General features: G+C 53.5%; 1 protein-coding gene across 2 annotated transcripts in view; it reads left to right on the top strand.

Moving 5' to 3' along the window:
- Positions 1–19,831, top strand: part of IQSEC3 (IQ motif and Sec7 domain ArfGEF 3) — a 107,199-nt gene extending 87,368 nt beyond the window's left edge. Inside the window, exons 8-14 of one of the 2 annotated variants that reach the window (XM_081083663.1) lie at positions 3,794–3,933; positions 5,103–5,228; positions 7,217–7,316; positions 7,472–7,633; positions 10,642–10,734; positions 12,802–12,851; positions 16,250–19,831. In XM_081083663.1, the coding sequence (XP_080939789.1) occupies positions 3,794–3,933; positions 5,103–5,228; positions 7,217–7,316; positions 7,472–7,633; positions 10,642–10,734; positions 12,802–12,851; positions 16,250–16,684 (1,106 nt within the window). In that variant the 3' untranslated portion in view covers positions 16,685–19,831. Of the gene's footprint in view, positions 1–3,793; positions 3,934–5,102; positions 5,229–7,216; positions 7,317–7,471; positions 7,634–10,641; positions 10,735–12,801; positions 12,852–12,934; positions 13,017–16,249 lie in introns of those variants that run through there. The other variant, XM_081083662.1, reaches the window with a different exon arrangement.
- Positions 19,832–21,841: the final 2,010 nt, after the last annotated feature.

Here is a 21,841-nt window from a genome sequence, read left to right as displayed (position 1 = left end):
ACAACAGACTTATTTCTCACAGTTCTGGAGACTGGAAGTCCAAGGTCAAGGCACAAGCAGACTCAGTGTCTGGTGAGAACCCACGCCCGGGTTCTAGCTGATGCTTCTCGCTGTGTCCTCGAAAGTAGAAGGAGCAAGGGAGTCTGTGGGGTCTCTCTCATAGATGCACTGATACGGTTCATGAGAACTCCAACCTCGTGACTTAAGCACCTTCTAAAGGCCCTGCCCCTAATACCATTGGGCATTAGGATTTCAACATATGAATGTGACAGGTTCATAAACATTCAGACATACAGTGGAATAAAAGGAGTTAGCCCTCTTTCATTTACCTTCACTAACCCATTCCCACTAAAATTATGTCACAACCCATGCATCATTTGTAGCATCATATTTGTGATGTCATTGTTTATATTAAACACAACCCAAAGCTGAGCAAACACAATACAAAGCTGAGTCTTGAAGTATATAATGATTACAAATCCTTTCTATTTCTATTTTCCTTGGAGTGAATACTTGTATTCTTTGCCCATTTGTTTAACTCTTCATGTACCTGCCATTAATTCATCTCCAAACTCTTCACCTCAAGTGTCAAGTTCCTCTAAGCACATTGAGCCCCAGCAGATATTCCCTGAGTTTCATATTCTGGGAGCTGTGTCTCCTGGGTCCTCTAGTTCTGCTCTAGTCTGGACAGCTGCATGGCTGTCATTCTGATATCTCCTTTCACCATCGTCTGGGGATCCTCACCTTTCTCCTGTGTTAGATTTCTGTTGCCTAGATTTCACAGCTTCCTCTTTGAGAGAGAAAAGGTACACTTTTTCCCCCCAGTAAAAAGGTACACTGGAGGCAAACTTTTTGAGAACTTGTGTGTCTGAATACTAGTATATCTTTTTCTATCTTTACTCTTTTTTTTTTTTAAGTAAATGGGGTTAATTCCAACACTTTTTAAAAAATATATTTTCATTGATTTCATAGAGGAAGGGAGAGGGAGAGAGAGATAGAAGCATCAATGCTGAGAGAGAATCATTGATCAGCTGCCACCTGCATGCCCCACGCTGGGGATTGAACCCACAACCCAGGTATGTGCCCTGGCTGGGAATCAAACCATGACCTCCTGGTTCATATGTTGACACTCAACCACCGAGCCATGCCAGCCGGGCTTCTATCTTCACTCTTGATTGGCAATCTGTTTGGGTATAGAATTACAGATTGGAAACATTAAACGCTGAATTTTGAAGCGTTGCTCCATTGTCTTTTTTTTCTCTCTCTCTCATTAGATTATATTTTTATTGAGATTGTTTTAAAAATCAGAGATGACAGTGATGCTAGACTCCCAGTAAGTCCCCTTCCAATGAGGAACTATTAAGAACAGAAATTGACATTTCTAGAGAGCAGCTTTATTTTTATTCCATAAGAAACTTTTTTAATTTTTTTCTTTATTGATTAAGGTATTATGTATGTGTCCTTTAACTGACAATGCTAACACTGCCATTCCAATTCCTGACCTTTTGCTATTATTTTTTCTTGCTCTTTCTGAAAAGTTATAGGTTCTTCTCTGTCCTTTCTGTTCTGAATTTTCATGAAGGTGTACCTTGTGGGGCTGTGTGTGTGTGTGTTTTAAATCTATTGTACTAGGCACTGTGTTGTTCCTTCAATCTAGAAACACAAGCCCTCCACTTGTGGGAAGTTTTCTAAATATTGTATTTGCTCATTTCACCATCCATTTTCTCTGTCCTCTTTTTCTAGAACTCTTATTACTCAGATTTTAGATCTCATACTTTGATCTTTTAATGTTTATAGTTTTCTACCTGCCATCTTTGTCTTCTAGTTGACTTTCTTGAAGATATCCTTACCTTTCGAGTCTCTTACTAAGTTTTCCATTTCTGTTGTCATACTTTTCGTTTTAAATAACTCCTTTTTTGTCCTCTAAATGTTCTTCCTCCATAGCGTTATATTCTTGTTTTGTAGATGCAATATCTTCTTATATGTCTCTGAAGACATTAATGATATATTTTTATTTGCTTGTTTCAGTTTCTTCCTGCTTGCCTCTACTTCTTCTGGCTTCTGCTTTCTGTTTTCCCATACTTCTTTCTCATATATAGTTGATGAATGGTTGTCCATTTATATTTAAGAGTGAGCCACTAAACAGCTGATTAAATACTCTGTGAGTGCGGGCGGGCTGCTGAATGGTGGACTAATCATAGGGTGCTTTAGTTGAGCTGTTTCAGTGGGGGACCCCTACTGCAGTACCTTTAGATGTTTTCTCTTGTGCTGGTTGGAGAGAAATGTCCAATCTGTTGTCCAAAGGCTATGAGTCTGCCTGCCAACATTCTGAGATCTTTGTGGATGAATAGGGATGAGGGGGTCTTTTAATATATAGACATCAGTTTTACCCCCCAGTTTTCAGCACAGACTCCCCCCTTTGGCTGGGCTTAAAGGAGGAACTTGCAACCCAGAGTTTCTGGTTCATCCCTTTCAGAGGATTAACCTTCAGTGTTCTGCTGTAGTGGAAGGGATAGGAAAATCTAAATGTTTTCTCGATTTTCAACCTATTTTCCCTTCAGCCCACCTTCACCTCCACTTTAACAGATCTTATTGCCGCCAACTCTAGAGCCCTTCTAGGTTCTGTGGTGCTTCCGTGTCCACTTCCTCAGGTTTGCCAATCCAGTCACTCCTTCATCTGCCTTCCAAACCCCATGGTACCATCGCCTCTTCCCCTCCTCTTTGTCTTTGTGGGTGTAGCCTCTTTTAAAAATTCCTTTGTACCGAATATTCAGAAAGAGAAGATGTACAACCTTCTATCTTTACTGGGATGGGGGGGGGGCCTGTGTATTCTGTCTTGATCCCAGCTTTATCTTGCCGCAGCCACATTCCTTCAGGCCCCCAGGGGTGCTGCATGGCCCATTAGCCCACCTTTAAGGACCAGATACAGATATGGAAGAAACAGGGTCAATACAGAGAATTGCTCATAGAAGGTGAATGTCCTCTCAGTTGTAGGAAAACTCCTTTAAGGACACTTGCTGAAGTTGATTAATTTTCAATTTTTTCCTCTTATCAAAGAAGTGTGGTGTATTAAAGATTTAGAAAAAGTAGAATTTTTTATTGCATCTGTTTCTGCTTCTAAAGAAATATGTTTTCATGTTGATGTATTTCCTGTTATTAATTTTTGTTACCAGAGTTTTACCATTACTGTGAAGTAGGAGATGGGCACAGGGTCTCCTTACCTGCATTGCACACAGGGCTGCCTCTGTCATCCAATGTCTAACTACCTCCACCTTCCCAGTGAGGGAAGAATCTTGTCACCCATTCAACAACTAATCACTGAGCACTATTCTCCCTATTGGAAGGGAGGGGAAAGCCCAGGAGGGGGGAAATTCTAAAAGAAACAAGACAGAACATTAGCCTTCAAGATGCTCTCATGGTGGGATGGGGGAAGGGAGGTGGACTGCAGAAGCAAGGCACATGGCAGGAATAGGGAGGCTGCATTTGGAGAGGAGGGAAAAGGCCTGGGAGGTGGGAGTGCAGGTTCTGGAACAGCAGAACCTTGCCTCATTGCCTCATTCCAGGTGAGGCTGGAAATGTGGGGTCGTATTATAGCAGTTCTGGTGTCTGGCTGAGGAGTTTGTCCTTAATGTAATGGATGTGGGTGCCAGCCATTGAAGGCTTTGGAGCAGGGACAGGGCAAAATCAAGGCTACCCTTTAAGGGCATCAGTCTGGAAGGGGGCTTCCCCTCTCTGGCTCCAAGCCTCTGACGCCTCCCTCCTCCACCTCCCCGCCTCCTTTCTCTCACCCCAGGTGTGGATGATGGCGCAGACATCCCCAGGGAGCTGGTGGTGGGCATCTATGAAAGGATACAGCAGAAAGAGCTCAAGTCTAATGAGGACCATGTCACGTACGTCACCAAGGTGGAGAAGTCCATCGTGGGCATGAAGACAGTAAGTGCCTGCTGTAGAACAGTACCCCTGGGGGATCACTAGCTCTCCTGTGTCTGCTGGGCTCCCCCATCACCTTTCCTCTCATTTCTTTCTTCCTGACATCTCCTCCCATTCTCCTCCTTGCCGTTCAAGAACACTCTTCCCTTACTCTTGCACTTAGCAGTTACTGAGTCCCTGCTGTATCTCATAGACTGCACCCTCTTTTTTTCCTTGCGTCATTGCCTTTTGCTCCAGCTGCTGCAGCAGGAGAGACAGAGGTGAGGTGAGGGGCAGACTGCCCAGTGCTCTAGGGTTGAAGCATCTGGATGGCTAAATAGGGAGGTTTAGGGAGGGGTGGATCCTGGGCATGCCTGGCTGGTCCTACTGGATAGACACAGAGAATAGGCTAACAGTAGGTTTTGGACTGTGGTGTCTTGAACCACTGGGGCCACAGAAAATATGTTGTGGTTTTGCAGTGATTTTTATGTTGTGGTTTTGCAGTTCTCTGTAGTTTACTGCTCTACTTACATGCCAGCGGGGGCTCTTTATGCCATAAATACAAAGGGTATGGAGTCAGTTCTGAGGTCTGTCTCCAGTTCCTCCTCCCTCGATTGCTGGGGGGCACTTCAGGGACCTTGTGAGGCTGTGCACTGGGTCCGCTGCCCAGTCTGTGCAGGGAGAGCCCTATTCTGCCCAGAGCCTATATGCTGAGGTTTTAGCATCTATCTGATCTGCAGATGCCACTGGAGTGGATAGTTTTACACCCTGGAGCAGATTCAAGGTGTCCCTATAGTCCCCTCCCTCTTGCACACTTGCGTTTACATGTGCAGTGGAAAGGGGTGGGGTGCTATCCTGCAGGCCACAGCCTGGGACATGGGGTGCCCTGAAGAAGGTCTTGGAGGGCAACAGTTGACAGTGACTGGATATGAACAGTCTGACAGCGCTTATCAACTGTCTTTCCCATCCCTTCACGTCCTCATTTACTCCAGCATCCTGAGCCCTTCACCCAGCCTTGCTCCCTAAGAAGCGTGATGAAGGGGAAAGGGCCCCAGTGAGGAGAGAGGGGGTTTAGGGTCAGCTCGGGCCTGTAATAGAGCCCTGGCCCTCCATCTGCTGGGAAATGGGTGCTGTGGGGGCGGGGAGGGCCGTGAGCTCTGGGTTCCTCCTGCTGAGCACGTGCCTCTCTCCAGGTGCTGTCAGTGCCCCATCGCCGCCTGGTCTGCTGCAGCCGGCTCTTTGAGGTGACGGATGTGAACAAGCTGCAGAAGCAGGCCGCACATCAGAGGGAGGTGTTCCTCTTCAACGACCTGCTGGTGGTGAGTGACCGGCCCAGGGCTCCTCTGCCCTGCTCAGCCTCAGCAGGGACCCCCGAGAGGGGCCGAAGGGGCCTCCCAGATTTCACACCGAGTGTTGTGTGCTTAGTGGCTGATTTAACTTGTTCGTGGCGGTTTCACATTGTGGGTGAGGTAGCTCAGGTGGATAGGATCATTTCTACCTTATAAGTTATGAAACCGAGGCAGCGAGAGGTCAAATCATTTCCCCGGTCACAGTGGAAATGAACTAGATTCTGATCCTCCTTCTCTCCATTTAGCGGAAGCCTGGGGCAGGCAGGGTAAGGGATGCACTTCATGTCCCACAGCCAGGGTGTACGGTGCTGGGCGGTGGACCTCAGCGGGGCATGAGCTGTTCCTGGGCCTGAAGGGCTGCTGGTGTGTTTGTGTGTGTGTGTGTGTGTGTGTGTGTGTGTGTGTGCGCGCGCGCGCACGTGAGCACACCTACATCTGTATGGTACTCATTCTTTGGTCTTTGAAGCCAGGTATCCATTCCACACATGTTCAATAAATGCCCACTGTGTGCCAGGCATTGTTGTAAATGCAAACAGTGGTGAACAGGATTTGGTTTCTGTCTTTCCTTCAATCCCCATACCCCCTCTATCCATGAGTCGTGTTGGCACTAAATCTAAAACTATCCCAAATCTAATGCTCACACGCAGGACCCATCTGCCACAGCCAGGAGTGGTCCTTCCAGAGTGCAGATCAGGCCTGTCTGCCATGCTTCAGACCTGACCCTGGCTTCTGGGGCAGGAGAAGGAAGTCCCACGGCCCTCCAGGACCTCTGACCTCTGACCTCATGCCCCCCTCCCTCTTCCCTGGCTGCTCTGGCACCTTGGGCCCCGCAGGCTGCCTCTCATGGGCCGGGCTCATTCCATCACCAGCCTTTGTGCTTGCTGCTCCGTCTGCTTGAAAACTCCTCCCCTCACCCCACCTCCCCCACGTGTGCCTCCCCAACCTGCACCACCACCCTCCCTGCATTCAGTTTGAGCATCACCTCCTTACACAGGCCCTCCCTGCCCACCTAGCAAGGTAACCTGCCAGTCACTGTCTAATCCTTACTCTATTTCATTTTCTTCAAAACACTTCTCAGTTTCTGAAATTACATTATTTATCCATTTCTTCACCTTTTTTTGCTTATTGTGCATTATTGACCCAGCTGATCCTCCTCCACTGATAAGCATCCTGAGGGCAGGGCTCTCTGTCTCCCATTCTCCTGTGTCCCCGAGTCCAGCTCAATATTTTGTGTATTGAGCAACTGGCTTACAGAGTTTTCATTTTAGTAGAGAAGGGAGATAAAAAAATAATTAAGAAGACAAATAAAGAAGATAATACCAAATTGAGAGGAAGGTGCTATGAAGAAATAAAACAGGTGATAGGCTCAGGAGGACGGTGTTCAGGTGGACTTCTTTGTTTGTTTATTTTGTTGGTTTTTTAGGTAGGATGCTCAAGGAAGGCGTCTCTAAGGAGACACATTTCATTTCAGGTCTAACTAATGAGAGTAACCCAGATGTGCAGACAGCTGCAGGGAGAGCTGCAGAAAGGAAATAGCATGAGCAAAGGGCCTGCGGTGGATTGAGCCTGCCCTGTTCAAGCTACAGAAAGGGCGAGAGTGTGGCTTGAGCATAAGTCAGAGTAAGGCAGGGACCAGATCAGGTGGGGCAGGAAGTGTGGCTTGGCTTCTTCTAAGTGCAGAGGGGATAGCCACTGTAGGGTCTTATGCAGTAAACACACACACACACACACACACACATTTTGATGCAGGGAGTGTTTATATACGAGGATGTGTGTGTGTGTACATGTAGATGTATATGTACGTGTGTGAATCTATCCTAAGTACATAAGTGTGTATGTGTGTGCATGTATCTTTGCGTGCGTCTGCTTGTGTGTTCAGGACTGTCCTGGGGGTCCATGCCTCTGGGCACACGCATGTGAACACCCGCCAGTGCATCTCTGTCTCCCTCTCCTGACAGATCCTCAAGCTTTGCCCAAAGAAGAAGAGCTCCTCCACATACACCTTCTGCAAGTCGGTGGGTCTGCTGGGCATGCAGTTCCACCTCTTTGAGAATGAGTGTGAGTCTCCGTGGGACCCAGAGATGCCTCAGAGGATGGTTGGGGGGGAGTTGAGGGCTGTATGGACCGGGGCGGGGCAGGGGGGTAAGCATGCCAGCTGACTCCAGCCTCACCCGCTGCTGCTCACGGCCCATGGGCCTGGGTCTGGTTTCCAGATTACTCTCATGGCATCACCCTGGCGACCCCGCTCTCGGGCTCCGAGAAGAAGCAGGTGCTGCATTTCTGTGCCCTGGGCTCAGACGAGATGCAGAAGTTTGTGGAGGACCTGAAGGAGTCCATCGCGGAGGTGACAGAACTGGAGCAGATCCGGAGAGAGTGTAAGGACACAGTCAACCCAGGCTTTCTGAGGTGGTCGGCAGGGAGGGCGGGCCAGCTCCCAGTCGGCAAGGGACAGAGTGGGCTTGGAGACAGACATGCTCTGCCTCCTTCCTCCACTTTGGACTGAGTGTGGGGTGAGCCAAGGCCCCTCCCGCCGTCCTGAACCCTCCCCGGGCCACTGCACATCACGGCTCCGTGTGGCTGCACTGCTCTTCTGTTTCTTCTTGGGTAAAACAAGGTCGGCCAGAGCTGCATGCGTGCGTGCATGTGTGTGTGTGTGTGTGTGTGTGTGCGTGCGTGCACCTGGCCAGGCGGTGGGTCGGCAGATGCGCCCCTTGGAAGTGAGAACTCCCTGTTTGGACGGGACACTGAGCGAGCTGGCCAAGGCAGCCTGCAAACCAAAGAGGTCCGGGACCCAGCTTCTCTCCCATCAAATTCCCTGTTCAACCTCTTCCCCTGGATCCAGTCCGGGTTCACACACTACATCTGGTTGTTTCATTTCTTTCGTCTGTTTTCATCTCAAATAGTCGTCCCACCTAGTTTTTCATGGTGTGCTTTAGAAGAGCCAGGCTGGTTCTCCGACTGCCCCTCACTTGGTCTTTCCGTCTCTCTAAGGAAAACCTTGGTTCTTGACTATTCCAGTTCAGGCGGTTAGAACACATGGGACTCTGCTTTACTGGTTGCTTTTTTACTTGTGTCCATTTGCAAGCTTTTACTGTTGAAGCACTGCTGTGGCTTCAGGTAGCCTTTCAGACAAGAATGGATTCAGAAAGTAAAACAGAAAATAAAACTAAACTTCAGGTCTGCCTTATTCAGCCACTTAGTTGAAAAGTATTTCTAAAATCATAAAAATCTACCCTGGCTTGGTAGCTCAGTTGGGTGGAACACCGTCCCATACACCAAAAGGTTGCAGGTTTGATTCCCAGTCAGGGCACATTCCTAGGTTGTGAGTTCAATCACTAGTAAGGGAGGCAACCAATCAATGTTTCTCTCCTCTCTCTCTCTCTCTCTTTCTCTCTCTCTCTTTCTCTCTCTCTCTCTTTCTCTCTCTCTCTCAATCAATAAACATATCCTCTAGTGAGGATTAAAATAAAATCATAAAAATCTACACAACAGGAGCTGCAGTGGGAGTTTTTGAGCCAGAGCTGTATTACATAGTATTGCTTTTTAATCAGTGTTTGGGGTCACCTACTATGTGCCAGGCAGTTTCTTATGTTCCACTAATCCTCACACGGATGCTGCACAGTGGGTGCATTGTCCCCATTTGCCTGATAAGACGGAGATGTTAAGGGGATATGTCCAAAGTCATGCATATTAAAAGCAGAGGAGCTGGAATTTGCATTTGTCTGATTTTGAGGTACTTTCCACTCTGGGAGGGAAAGCAGAGGTTTTGTTGACAGTTTCCTAAGAAAACAACCATAACTAAATCAAGTTATAACAAGAAAACTGCACGAGACCAGACTATATAACTGGAGTCACTGGGCGGAGGGAGGTGTGTAAATTCCCTTTTGGCGCTCCGTTGCAATGCTGGAGCTCACAGTGTAACCAACAGACTCTTTAAAGAGGGCTGGGCTGCATGCTCAGAGATGCTACTTCAGCCATTGATCTTGAACATTCTCGAGGACACACTCTGAAATGGCTTCACTTCTCTCATCATCAAAATGTCACAGGTGGCTCCACACAGCCCCGAGGAGCCACAGTGGGCCTATGGGCACCAGCTTTGCTGGGAGAGGCACCTTTTCCCATCTGCCTGCGAGCAGCCCATCGTGTATCTCCCCAGAGTACAAAGGTGTAGACATCGCCAGAATCTGTATGCCAGGAGCTGAATATCCTCTCCTGCTGTCTAGAGGGAAGGGACTTAAGGAGAGACATCTAGCTCTGATTCTTCAGACGAGGAGAAAGGAAAGGTGAGTTGAGGGAAGATGCAGTGCTGGGCAGGGAGGCAGGGAGTCAAGGAGAAAGGAGGAAATGAAAATCAGCCACAGCTACTGCTTACTGAGCACCAATTTCCCCAAAGCTGAGAAAGCCCCTCTGCGGGGAGAGGAACGAAGCCCAGTTCAGTAACAGTATTTCGTATTGATTGATGCTGTGATTCAGGCAATCAGGACAAATGGTTTTGGTTCGGGGCTTGCAGTCTGTGTCCCTGGATTATAGACAACCAGAGAGGCAGGAAATGGGACCCAGGAGAATAGCTTTAATAAAAGAAACTTGAGTTATGTCTCCTGGAAGAGAGAAGCTGGAGTGATTTAATAATGACTGTCAAATCTCCAAGGATGGTAACTGGCAGTTCTCTAGCAGCACCCAGAGAACAAGGAGGAACAGGTTTACAGTCTAGAGAGAAAAATTGAAATTGAATACCAAGACTCAGTTGAGTACCAAGACAGATGCCCTGGCCATGCGGGCTGTGCAGCACTGACAGACCCGCTCCTCCCCGGGCACGTGGGTCTCTCCTGGGGAGATTCAGAAAACACTGCGGAAGCACCGCAGGCGGGGGGCGCAGAGCCCTGGGGCGCATGGCGGGCGGGCTAGACGTCACCAAAGTCTGCTGTGCCAAGTGATCTTACACATTGTAATGAGAGATGTTTATTGAGCACTTGCCACCGCCAGGTCTTGTTCTAAGTGCCTTAATATATTTCCTCGTGTAAATCCTCTTAATGATGCTTTGAACTGGGCACTGCTATCCCTCAGGTGAAGCATGGAGGAGTTCAGTAACTTGCCTGAAGTGATACAGAATGTATCAGAACCAGGATTCAAACCCACACAGCCCACCTTCCTCTTCTTAACCTCTTCTACAGTCAAGCAGATATTTCATCCCCATATACAGATGAAGAACCTGAGGCTCCAGAGGGTAGTAATTGCCATGAAGTGGGGTGCCAGACCCTGAGGCCCACCTTTTGTAGCACGTGTTAAGGATTCGTTCTCATCCTGCTCTCTCTGCTTCTTCGTGTTTTTTTCTTGTGGTTGAGGTTAGGGTTTCTCTCTGTTCATGAGCCTCTCCATTCCCTAGGGGAGCTGGAGAAGCAGCAGGGAGCAAAGACACGCTCCTTCAAGTCTGGAGGAGCCCAGGTGGACTCGCAGTTGAAGCAGGGATCGCCTACAGGTGAGCCTCGGCCCTGCTCTGGAGTTTCAGACCCCAGGCCTGGGTGGCTGGGCCAGGGAGGGCATGGAGGCCACTTACCACCCCTGGGCGTGGGATCTTGGGGACTGGGGATGAGGGAAGGGCTGGTTTCCATGGCCATTTCTCCCTGCGGAGGAGCACCAGGCTTCCTCTCATGGGGCCTTCATAGTGGGAGTGAGGAGGAAGGAGAGAGACTGCCCCAGGGCCCGGCGTCCACCTGCTGCCCACCATGGGGAGTCAGGCCCGAGCCCTGATAACCCTGGCCCTAGTGAGGACACCTTCTGCCCTCACACACCCAGGCTCTCGGAAGACTGCTGGTTCATGGGGTGTTGAATTATTCACTCCACGCAAATGAAGCCAGCTCTTGGCTTTATACCCCCATTGGCCATGCTCCTAGGCCTGCTTCCTTCCTCCCACTGACACCTCTACCTACCTACACCTTGCTCTCCCCTCACTCCTACCTTCAGGGAAGACTTACTCCACCTCCACAGTCCCAAATGAAATAGAATTAGGAGAGGGGGCATGAGAATTAAACCCCATCACATCAGCCCCCGGCAAACTACCCAGAACTACGCGCTCATTAATTCATTCAGGCACCTATTCTTATGTGTAACAAACATTTACGAGTGCCTGCAGTGTGTCCCGCGTTGAGCACTGGGAAGCCAGGGTCCTAGCAAGACGTCGGCTTGAGCCTAGAAACTCCATGCCGGTCCACACCCCTCAGTGACGGCCAGGATGCCATGCTGCTGCAACATACGTGCTCACAGGGCGAGTCACACCAGCTGGGAGATGTGACTCATTTTCTAGGCAGGACTGAGAGCTCTTTGAGCTGCATGGAGATGCTCACTGTGATGTCACCTTCTGTACTGGAGTTTGACCTGCCATCATGCATTCATGATTCTCCCCCACCTCTCGCCCCCGCCTGCTTTTCAGCTGGCCCCTTTCTTTCTGTCAGGTCACAGCTGCTTGTTTCCGCAGCTGTTTATCCAGAGCTGAATCGCAGCTGTGATCGACTCCCTGACAGCCCACTGCACGCTCTGCAGCCCAGCTGCCTCTTTGAAGCTGCAGCCCTGGTCAGACGAGCCCTGTCCCCCAGGCCCTGTCCCCTAGGCCCTGTCCCCCCAGGCCCTGTCCCTCCAGGCCCTATCCTCCAGGCCCTTCCCCCAGGCCCTGTCCCTCCAGGCCCTGTCCCCCCCAGGCCCTGTCCTCCAGGCCCTGTCCCCCAGGCCCTGTCCATCAGGGGCCTCCACATGGAGTGCTTCTTGATCCCAAACACTGGCCCAGCTCCCTTTTGTGCTACAGAAGGCAGGGGGATGAGTGCAGCGTGGGAGCTGACAACCTCCCCACCTCAGGGGTGTGAGAGATAAGAGGGGTTCTGGCAGAGGAGCCCTGGAATGCCTGCTGGGTGGGATGGGGAGGGCAGGAAGATGACTGAGCCAGAAAAAGTCATCAAGTTGTCCCTGGGGGTCCACAGGGTCTCTGGTGCTGCTCCAGGCCAGTCAGTCTATCCTTGTAGCAATTACAGAGCCATCACAGGCTCTCCCGTGCCAGGCCCTGTGGTGAGTGCTTGGAAGCCTCACTTCACTGAATCCCCACCAGTGGGCCAAGCAGCGGGGATGGGAACAGAGAAGGAACTTGGCCCCTCCTCACACAAAGGAGCCTGTGTTTGAAGGAGGCCGATGAACGTGGTGCCCACAAATGCCCAGTAGAGCCTCCTTGTGTTTCTGGGAGCCGAGAACCAATGCCAGCTCATAACCAGCCTGCACAGTCCATGTCGGGAAGGCTCCACAATGGCCAGGTTAGACGGAATCTCAGAGGTCTTCTGGTCTGTGGAGGCTCAGAGAGGCGTGACATCCTGCCCAGGTCACACAGCTGGGCTCCCCTGCCAGTCCACTGCCCTGGCTGCATCTCAGTCAGGAGTGGCGTGGCACCCAGAGTCTCACCAGCCACGCCCTCTCGTTGTAGGCATGCTCAGTTTGAGGGGTCGGAGGGGGCAGGGGTTTGTATCGGGAGGGTGGAGAATGAGCCCTGTGCTCTTTGCATTCAAAGCCAAAAGGGAAGCTGCGCTGGGCGAGAGGCCTTCGGAGAGCACGGTGGAGGTGAGTGGAGGCCTGGTTGCCCCGGTGAGTGGTTCTGTGCCCCCGCTTGTCCTTCTCACTGTCTCTGTTGTTTCTCTTCTCAGGTATTAATCAATGCCTCCCCAGCCCGACTCACCATTTTACCAATTTCAAGAGATACAATTAAAAGTTACTGCTAGCATGGGTAATGCCACTGTTCAGCGCCTAGTTAAGCTGCAGCACTTCCTCCCACCCCCAGCCTGGCCAGCTGATTGCCCTCCCAGGCCCAGCTCCCTGACTAACACCTTACAGATGAAGCCCTCTCACACACCCCCAAGCCCACGCCACCAGCACACTGCTCACCGATCCCCTAACACCTGCTGTATCAGAGAACCCAATATTCTTACCCCCCCACCACCACCATGCCCCTTGGACCCTGCCCACCGGTGCCTCTTGGAGAAGCTGGAGGACAGAGCTTCTCCCTGGAACAGCTGGTCCATCTGGAAAGTGGGCCACAGGGTAGGGTGTGTGCAGGAGAAAGCGAAGCAGAATAGATTGGGGTTGTCTTAGGGGTTTTGCGGGGAGAGCTGATCTCTCTGAAGACTGTCCATGTGAGAGGGAAGCCCATCCTCAAGCCACATGGGAAGGACTGGGGAGTAGCCGCAGCAGCTACTCCTTCCCAGGCACTAAGAGCGTCGTCCCCTGCTTGCCCTGCTAGCCTTGCTGGGCCCCTGTCCTCCTGCACTGGCTCCCCTCAAACCCCAATGAGCCTCCTCACTCCTGTTCTGCCAAGCCTCCAGGGACCACTAGCTGCTCACACAGACGCCTCCTTTCCCACCGCCCCCCCCCCCCCACCCAAGCTGGAGGAGCCCCCACGTAGAGATCTGGGGGAGGAGCCCTGCCACCTATCAGCCTGACTAAGCTCAGGGAAGCCCCAGGATACCCAGGGGAGCCCAGTTTCTTCTTGCTCCCCACGGCCCCCATCTCCCACACACCTGTGTCTGGAGGAGGCACCTTTACACCGAGGAGCTTCCTGCCCCAGCAGCTGACAAGCCCCCAGGGTGGGTATTCCATCCCCTGCCCCCTCCGCTCCCCATCTTCCTGCAGCTGCCCATTCTCTAGCCTTGCAGATAAACACACCAAGTTACCAGCCCTCGGGTTTGTTCTGCCAGCCCTGCCCGCACCTTAGCCGGACCTGCACAGGGAGGACAAGCACTCTGATGGCCCGTTCTCCCCTCCAACCTTCCCCAGAGGGCCATGTGGCTATCTGCAAGGCTGCCACCCCAGCTAGCCCCAGGGCCCTGCCAGCCTCTGTTCCCGCACAGAGGGCAGCCTCGCTGCCCCACCCTCTCAGCTGGACCCTGAGCTCCCTTGTCCTCTGCCCTCTCTCTGTCATTTCCTCATTGCCTGGCCAAGCCGCTCTGGCAGGCGCTTCTCCATCTTCGAGCTGCTACTCATGTTCCATCCTCAATCTCTCTCTCTCTCTCTCTCTCTCTCTCTCTCTCTCTCTCTCTCTCTCTCCTTTCTTTCTTCAGCAGGGGGTCAGAATGAGAAAATGTTTTGCTGTCACTTCCTGCTTTTCACTTACTATTAAAGATAAGGGATCAGGCTGGGGTGGGGAGGAGGAAGGTGAGACAGTGGAGGTGGGATCAGAAAGGGGAGGTGAAGAAGAGGGGCAGGATGAGGTCCAGAGCTGTGGGCTACATGGGGGCAGCTGGGGAGGGGGAGGAAGAGGGCTCAGCGAGTGTGGACTGGGCAGCTAGGCATTTGCCTGGGGAGGGGCAGCCATAGAGTCTTGGGGGGGGGAGCAGAAGGGACACAAGCCTGCCCCTGCTGTCTTGGCCACTTTTCTCCTGGGAAATAGGTCAGAATATGAGCAGGTGGGGAAGGGAGCTTGTCCCCGCCACCCCCCACCCTGCCCCCAGCAGCAGTGGACAGAGGCCTTCTGCCCAAGTGAGGGCCACAGAGGGCTCCCCAGGAGGGAAATGGCCCAGCCACGCTCTCTGCTCACCCTGTGTCTTGTCAAGGCAGTGCAGGGCTCAGGGGCCCCTTCATTAGTTTGGGGGAATCTCAGGCCTGGGAAGTGCTGCCAAGGCTGGAGGTTGAGAATGAAGAGTAAAGACTGCAACATGCTGAGCCTGGCTGGGGGCTTGTGACTATGGAAGGGCAGACAGATGGGGCTCAGGAGCTGTGGAGAGGGACACAGGCCACTGGGAGAGGGGACCCAGGAATGGGGGGGAATCCCTGAAATTGCACCTTTTGCCAATAAATGGGGTTAAGATCTGCTGGTTAGGGCCCCAAGATCGTTTTGGGCTGGGCCTTCCTGGTCTAGGCCTGGGGATAAGGTCCCCTACCTGTAGCCTGGATCCTCCTGGGCTTGGCACAGCCTGTCCTGGGTGGTGGTTCCAAGGACAGTAGAAAACATCCTCAGAGAGAAGGGTCTCGGCCACCCCCAAAGGGCTCAGGTGTCGGGAGGGGGTTGTAGTATCTAGAGACTTGCGGGGTGGGGAATTAAAGCCCTCTCCTTCCAGAATCCTCTAGCCGCTCTGCCACCCATTTCCTCCCCTCCCCCTGCTCGCAAGAAGAGGCCAGGCTGGTTCATAGTACCTCCATGGCCTGAGGGAGGGGGCCACCTCCTCATGCCCCACCTAGGAGATAAGGATTAGAATCCTTTCTGGGCAACCCCTCATGCAGCAGCAGAAGTTTAACCAGGATCCAGGTTGGGCCATAAAGGCAGCTGGGGATCAGACTCTGGCCTTTGCCCTCTGGGCTGCTCTTGGATGTGTGATCATGGCCTTGGGAGTCTGGGGGCGGGGAGAGTGGGGGGAGCTCCAGATCACCCCTCAGGGGTCCCTGGCAGTCTGGGGTTTGGGTGCCTTCGTGATGTTTACAGTGACAATGAGGCTTCCCCTCTAACAAAGCCAGAGGAAGGAGAGGGCTGGAAAGTCTCAGGTGCTTAACCCTGTCCCTGAGTCCTCCCTTGGCTCTGAACATACCCTGGGAGGCAGGGAGGGAGCAAAGACCCTTACCCCAGTTTTTCAAGCTCAGAAGCTGGTAGAGAGGAAGGTGGGGAGAAGTTTACCCATAGCCCAAAGCCACCCAGCAGGGCCATGAAGTCAGACTGCAGAGCTATGCAGAACCTCAGTGAGTCTATGGTCCAAACGCCCATCTCACAGATGAGGAGACTGAGGCTGAGAGAACTGAGGCTGCTCATGGTCAGTTGCAGAACACGCCAGTCTCTTGACGGCAGGGATGGAACCTCTGTTGGCTGCCAGTTTTCCTCTGGTGGAGAGATGGGGAGTGGGTCAAGGTGAGGGCTGAGAGCCCCTAATGGGCACAGGAGCCAGGGAAGGGGAGAAGGGAGGCTCAGGGTAGCCAGTCCTAGTAGCTGGGAATTAGTCTTGTAACATTTCATGCTTCTCTGGCTGTTTCTAAACTAGGTGTCAATTCACAACAGGCTTCAAACGTCCCAACACAACTCCGGGCTGGGGGCCCAGAGGAGAGCTGCGGTGCCACCGCCAGACCCGCAGCCTAGCCCCCTGAGAGAGCAGCCCCCGCCGTTGCCGCCATCACCACCCACGCCCCCAGGGACCCTGGTGCAGTGTCAGCAAATTGTCAAGGTCATTGTCCTGGACAAGCCCTGCTTGGCCCGCATGGAGCCCCTGCTAAGCCAGGCTCTCTCCAGCTACGCCTCTTCCTCCTCTGACTCCTGCGGCTCCACACCCCTGGGCGGCCCGGGCTCCCCGGTCAAGGTCATCCACCAGCCCCCGCTGCCCCCACCCCCGCCCCCCTACAACCACCCTCACCAGTACTGCCCGCCAGGCTCCTTGCTGCACCGGCGCCGCTACTCCAGCGGCTCCAGGAGCCTGGTGTAGACTGTTTCCCACACTGCTGCCCCAGGGGGCTGCCACCAGGGTCCCTGGGCTGTACCCAGGAGCCCCGGCCGCCCCCTCACTGCTCCCCACACCCTGGCACGCTGTGTTCCTGGTCACCATCACCATTGTTTTGGAAAAGAACCTCGATCCCTGGCACCTGGGTTTGCCTCACCCGACATGCTTCCCGTACTCAGCTGAACACCCGCCCCCCCCCCTTCAATCTGGAGACTCCCCCACACTCCCCTGGGCCCTGCACAGCTGCATGGCCAGGCCTCTCCTCCTGCCACCACTTACCACGTGGACCACGGACTTCGGAGGACAAGAACTGAGGGCCTACCCAGCTTCTGGGTCCTGAGTCTGAGTCTACTGGGCCCTGGGCCGCAGGCTGGGAGGGGGGTCCAAGGGGAGCCAGCACCCAGCACCGGACAGAAAGTGGCCTGGCTCCCTGCTCAGCTCTAGGTGCTGCACTGGGTGGAGGAGAGTTGGCCCTGGATCCCTGAAGGGACCAGGGAAGTGGGAGTGTGAGGAGGGGTCTTTTTCTGCTGCACCTGCCCCACCCCCCACAACTGGCAGACGCAGGAGGTCGGTCTGTCCCCAAGGATGTTGGTTGCCCTGACCACGTCCTCCCCCTCCTCCCAGGGCCTGCCCTTCCTCTGGAGCTGGGCACTGCCTGCCCAGGGCTGCGCAGACTCCAGGAAAGCTTTGAGAGAGGGAGGGAGGAGGGGGACTCGTCTCAGCTCTCTCTAGGTCAATTCAACCAGCTGTGGAACCGTGAGGTCATTCATCTAAAATAAATCTTCTTAGGGTTTTAGTTCCCCAGCCCCAAATAACACCCGGCCAATGCGAAATATGCACCGGGGCCTGGAATAAGGGGGCCTGGGAGTAGAGTGGTTAGTTCCCTCCCCTGTGGCAGTGGAGCCAGGGAGGAGGGGCAGTGGTTTGCCCAGGGGCAAATGCAGCCAGAGGAGGTGGTCGGAGAGGCCCGGCTCCCTCTCGCATGGTTTCTGTGGCCGCCGCGAGGGATTTGGATGCAGAAGTGGGTGGGAGAAGCAGGTGCTCCACAGGCACGTGCCTTCCCCCTGCTGCCATCCCAAACTTGCCCCTCAGCCTTTAAACCTCCCGCCTCTCCACCTCCCCCAAGAAGTGGCCCGCCTCCTGCAGGGGGCACTGAGTCCCTGCCCCCTCAGAATTGCAAAGAGTGCAAAGTGGGTCTCACCAACCCCCTCGGGGCCAAATAGCATTGGGGAGTCAACCTTTAGGTGACCCCACAGAGCCTGTGCAGCCCCCTCAAAGACTTCAGAAGATACCCGGGCCCCAGTCACGCCCTTTCAGGAAGTGTCTGTCCAAGCCGGGCCAGGTTCCAGTCCTGGGCCGTCATTCCATTGCTGTCCCTCATCGAGCTCCCCTCCTACTTGGAGCCCATTATCAAAGTGTCCCCAGAGGTGGAAGTGAATGTGCTTCTCCCTAACCCTACCTCACACCCCAAATGCAGTGCCCTGGGCCAGCTAGGAGACCCTGATCCTTGTCCTGCGCTCTCGGAGCTTCCAGATGACCTGGTTTTATTTGTATGTGTGGTCACCAAACGTCATTATGGCGTCACCCAGCGAGTTTATTTCTAGCCCTGTCTTTGTCATCCTGGGATCCGTAACTTGTGACCAATTTGCTGTCTCCTCCGTGTGGCTCCCCAGCCGAGCTGCTTTTGTCCTTATTGTCTTGGTCCCTCTCTTGTGTCTCTACTGTAACAAGGACATGCCAATAAGAGGCTTTCAGAACAGAGTGGCTGACAGATGGGGCCACACACTACGACATTTCTGATGCACGTGGCCAGGGCAGGGATCGCCCGTAAAGAGTGCGAGCGGGAAGAGGAGCAGAGTTGGGGTGGGAGTGAATGGATCTTGAATAAGGGAGCCTGGAAATAGAGTGGAAGTTAATGGGTGGGCAGCAGGGAGTATGAGTTGTGAAGGAAGGGGTGGGGGGTTGAGGTGGCCAAACCTGATTATGGAATGGGGACCATGAATGCCAGGGGCTGGTGAGGAAGCAGCAGCCCCTACCGTCAGGCCCTTGTCACTGCCCACATAGTGCTTCTCGTTGCAAAGTGCTCTCCTCCCTTTCAGTGGGCATGGCAGCCCTGGCCCCTTCCTCCCACCTCTGCTGCAGCCCTTACTCTGCAGACAGACTCTCAGAGGTCTTGGGGATGGAGCACACAGAGCCTTCCCTGAGGACCCGGATGCTCGGGGACTGGGGCTTGCTCCCAGGCACTGCGGTGGCTTCCCTGGGACCCTGGCAGCACTGGGAGTCCCGGCCCCGGAAGCAGACCAGCCTGGGCTCTGCAGCACAAGAGCCAAGCCTGAGCTGTGAGGCTTTTCATCCCAGTGGCCTGAGCAAGGGGCAGTTGGCCCTCCTCCTGTTAGGGAAGCAACAGTTCCCACTGTCTGCATCCTCCTGCCCCTGTCCTGCCAGCAGGCTAAGGCTGGGACCCCCTCATCCCCGCCCCCAGAGCCTAGCCCCAGAAACCTTGGACAAGCCTCCTGCCCTTGCAGAGGCCCCACTGGAGATGCTCATGGGGCCCTCTGCTCTCCCAAGGCTGAAGGCACTGGAGTGCTGATAGCCCCAGACATAGCCCCAACATGGCCCCACTCTATCAACTCTCTAGGCCTTACTTTGGGGGACCCGAGCCCCTTTATCAATTTTATCCATTTGGCTCCAGCTCCAGAATCAGGAGTGGAGATGAAATGAGCTTTCCCACCCACTCTTGGGCAAGTCCCACCTCCAAACCTGGAGCAAGACCTGCCCGGGCAGCTTGACCTGGAAGCTTGCCTGCTTGTGTCCACACATGTCTATCAGCCCCGGGCCCTTGACCCCACCCCACCCCACCTGTTCCCCTGTAGCCTGCCAGAACGTCTCTTGTACCCGATAGTTGCTCTGATAACCATCTGTCTGTCTGCCCTGTGTTCTGCTGTGTGTACCTTCCTGCTGCACCTCCTCCCCGCAGGCACCCCTCACCCTGTTGGAGAGAAACCTCTCTAGGGAAGGCAGGGTGGCTGCACCCAGCGACTAATCCAAATGGCAAATATTTTGTAACAAAATAGCCCAGAGGTATTTTATCTGTTCAATTCATAGAGTTTTAGAGATTATATTGAAATATGTCACTTGAGCAAACTGTCGGTTGTGTTTCTTTTGTTCTGCAAGAGGGAGGGTCCACCTTCACTCAGAGGGGTCTAATTGGGGAGGGTCCGAGCAAGAGGACAGTCTGATGTTCGTAGCCCTGGGGTCTTTCAGGGGCAGCTGGGCTGCCAGGCTGTTCTTCTCCGGCCATAGTGGCGTCACCCCTTTATCCCAGAGTGACACCCTTCTGAGCCATGCTGTGACAAGACTAGGAAGTCCTGTCTTAAGTTAATGAGGCTTGGGTATGTGGGAGAGGGTCATCTGATGGGTGGGCACAGGGTTGGAGCTAGGGGTGCAAGGCCCACTAACACACACACACACACACACACACACACACTCAGCTTTGAGCCAATTGAGAGAGCAGATTATAACAGGGACGAGGGGCACTTTTGGAGAAGGGATCACCGTGACGGCCAGTGTGCACCCAACAGAGTGAGAGATGGGGGCCAGGAGCCCATGGGCTCTGCTTGGCTTTCTGTCACGGGAGTGAGGGACTGTTGGGAGGTCAGGGTCCCACTGACCATGCTGGGTCATCACCCTCAGGTGACTCACCAGACATCAGCTCCAAAAACCTAACCTAATCACAGCATGTGCTGTGACAAGCCCTAGGGTGTGCGATTTGCAATGGAGGGGGCGGCAGACCCAGGTAAAAGGATTGGGGGAATATTGTTGGGAACAGTGCACAGAGCCATAGAGTGCAATGGAGCAAACGTTTACCAAGCCCCACAGTGTGCCAGGTGCCCTGTTGGTTGCCGGAAGGGAGGCCAAGGTTCTGCAGAGGATACAACAGCAGCCAAGTGGCTGTAAACCAGGAGAGCAGGCTGACACAAGGTCGCTTGGCTAGCGTTCACAGCTGCGTCAATGCTCAGATCAGGCTCCACAGCAGGCTTGACACAGAGTGACCTCTTCTGGCTGCAAGAGAGGAGAACCTTCCAGCCAAGCTGAGGCCAGAGGCGCCGCCTGTGGGAGAAATGCAACTGGCCACGATGGCCGGCCTAGGGACACCTGTGAAGACACACCCAGCTCCCCCGGCGACTGGAACTCTGAACATCCCGAAATCTCGGTAGCTCCGCAGGCTGGGTCCCCTTATTCCTTTAAAATGAAAGGAAACCTGACCTCACTCTCCTTCCAGAAAAAGGGAAATTCCAGGAGAAGCCTGGGGCCAGCTCTGACCTGTCACATCCTGGGAACTCGCTGTCCCGGGAAGCTGAGGACTAGCCCCTTGAGAGCACCCCTGAGGGGACCAGCTCAGCTCAGGCCTGGGAGAGGACTACGGCTCAAAGGACCTGCTGCCGTCTGTGCGGGTGTGGAGTGCTGCCACCATCCTCCCAGCTGCTGCCCCTGACAGAGCCCCCGGGGGTCCCAGGCCCTCTGTTCCATCTGCCACAGGAATGGAGAGCTATGGCTCCTTATAGTGACCATTTAGACGGGGAAACTCAGCCGTTGACTTGGAATGTTTCCAATAAGGTGCTTGGAATTCTCCGGTTTCTGGCTGAGAGCGATGGGCCAGAACATGAGGCCAGCGCTAGAAATCAGGGAAATGCGACCAGCTCATGACCACCTGGCGTGTGCCAGGTGCTGGTCTAGGTGTCGGAATAGGCCCAGAATGTGACAAGCCATGCCTCTGCCCTCGAGTTCCCACTGGGTAGTGCCCTCAGAAATCAACAAGCAGACCGGCTACTTTCACACAGATGGTGGTGCAGCAGGGGTGCTGCAAGGGGGCTGCTGAAGAGCCTTCAAGGAAGGCCTCTCCAAGGGGGCAGATTCAACAAGGCGAAGGTCAGGTTCCAGGGCAGGTGAGCCGTTCAGACACCACCTCTAGGGGAGAGTCTGTAAGGACTATTTCCTGGGGTATGAATTTACTTACGTGAAAATTCTTATTACACCTTACTGAGGTGCAGTTTACAGTCTCCTTTATTAAGGAAATAATGAAACTGGGCTTCTGGGAAACCCAGGGCAAAGGGTCACCACAATCAGCGGGGAAGGAAGGGC

The sequence above is a fragment of the Myotis nattereri genome, assembly GCF_964212035.1.
Source record: "Myotis nattereri genome assembly, chromosome: 2".
Taxonomy (NCBI): Eukaryota; Metazoa; Chordata; class Mammalia; order Chiroptera; family Vespertilionidae; genus Myotis; species Myotis nattereri.
This window is presented reverse-complemented; position numbering and strand designations above follow the sequence as displayed.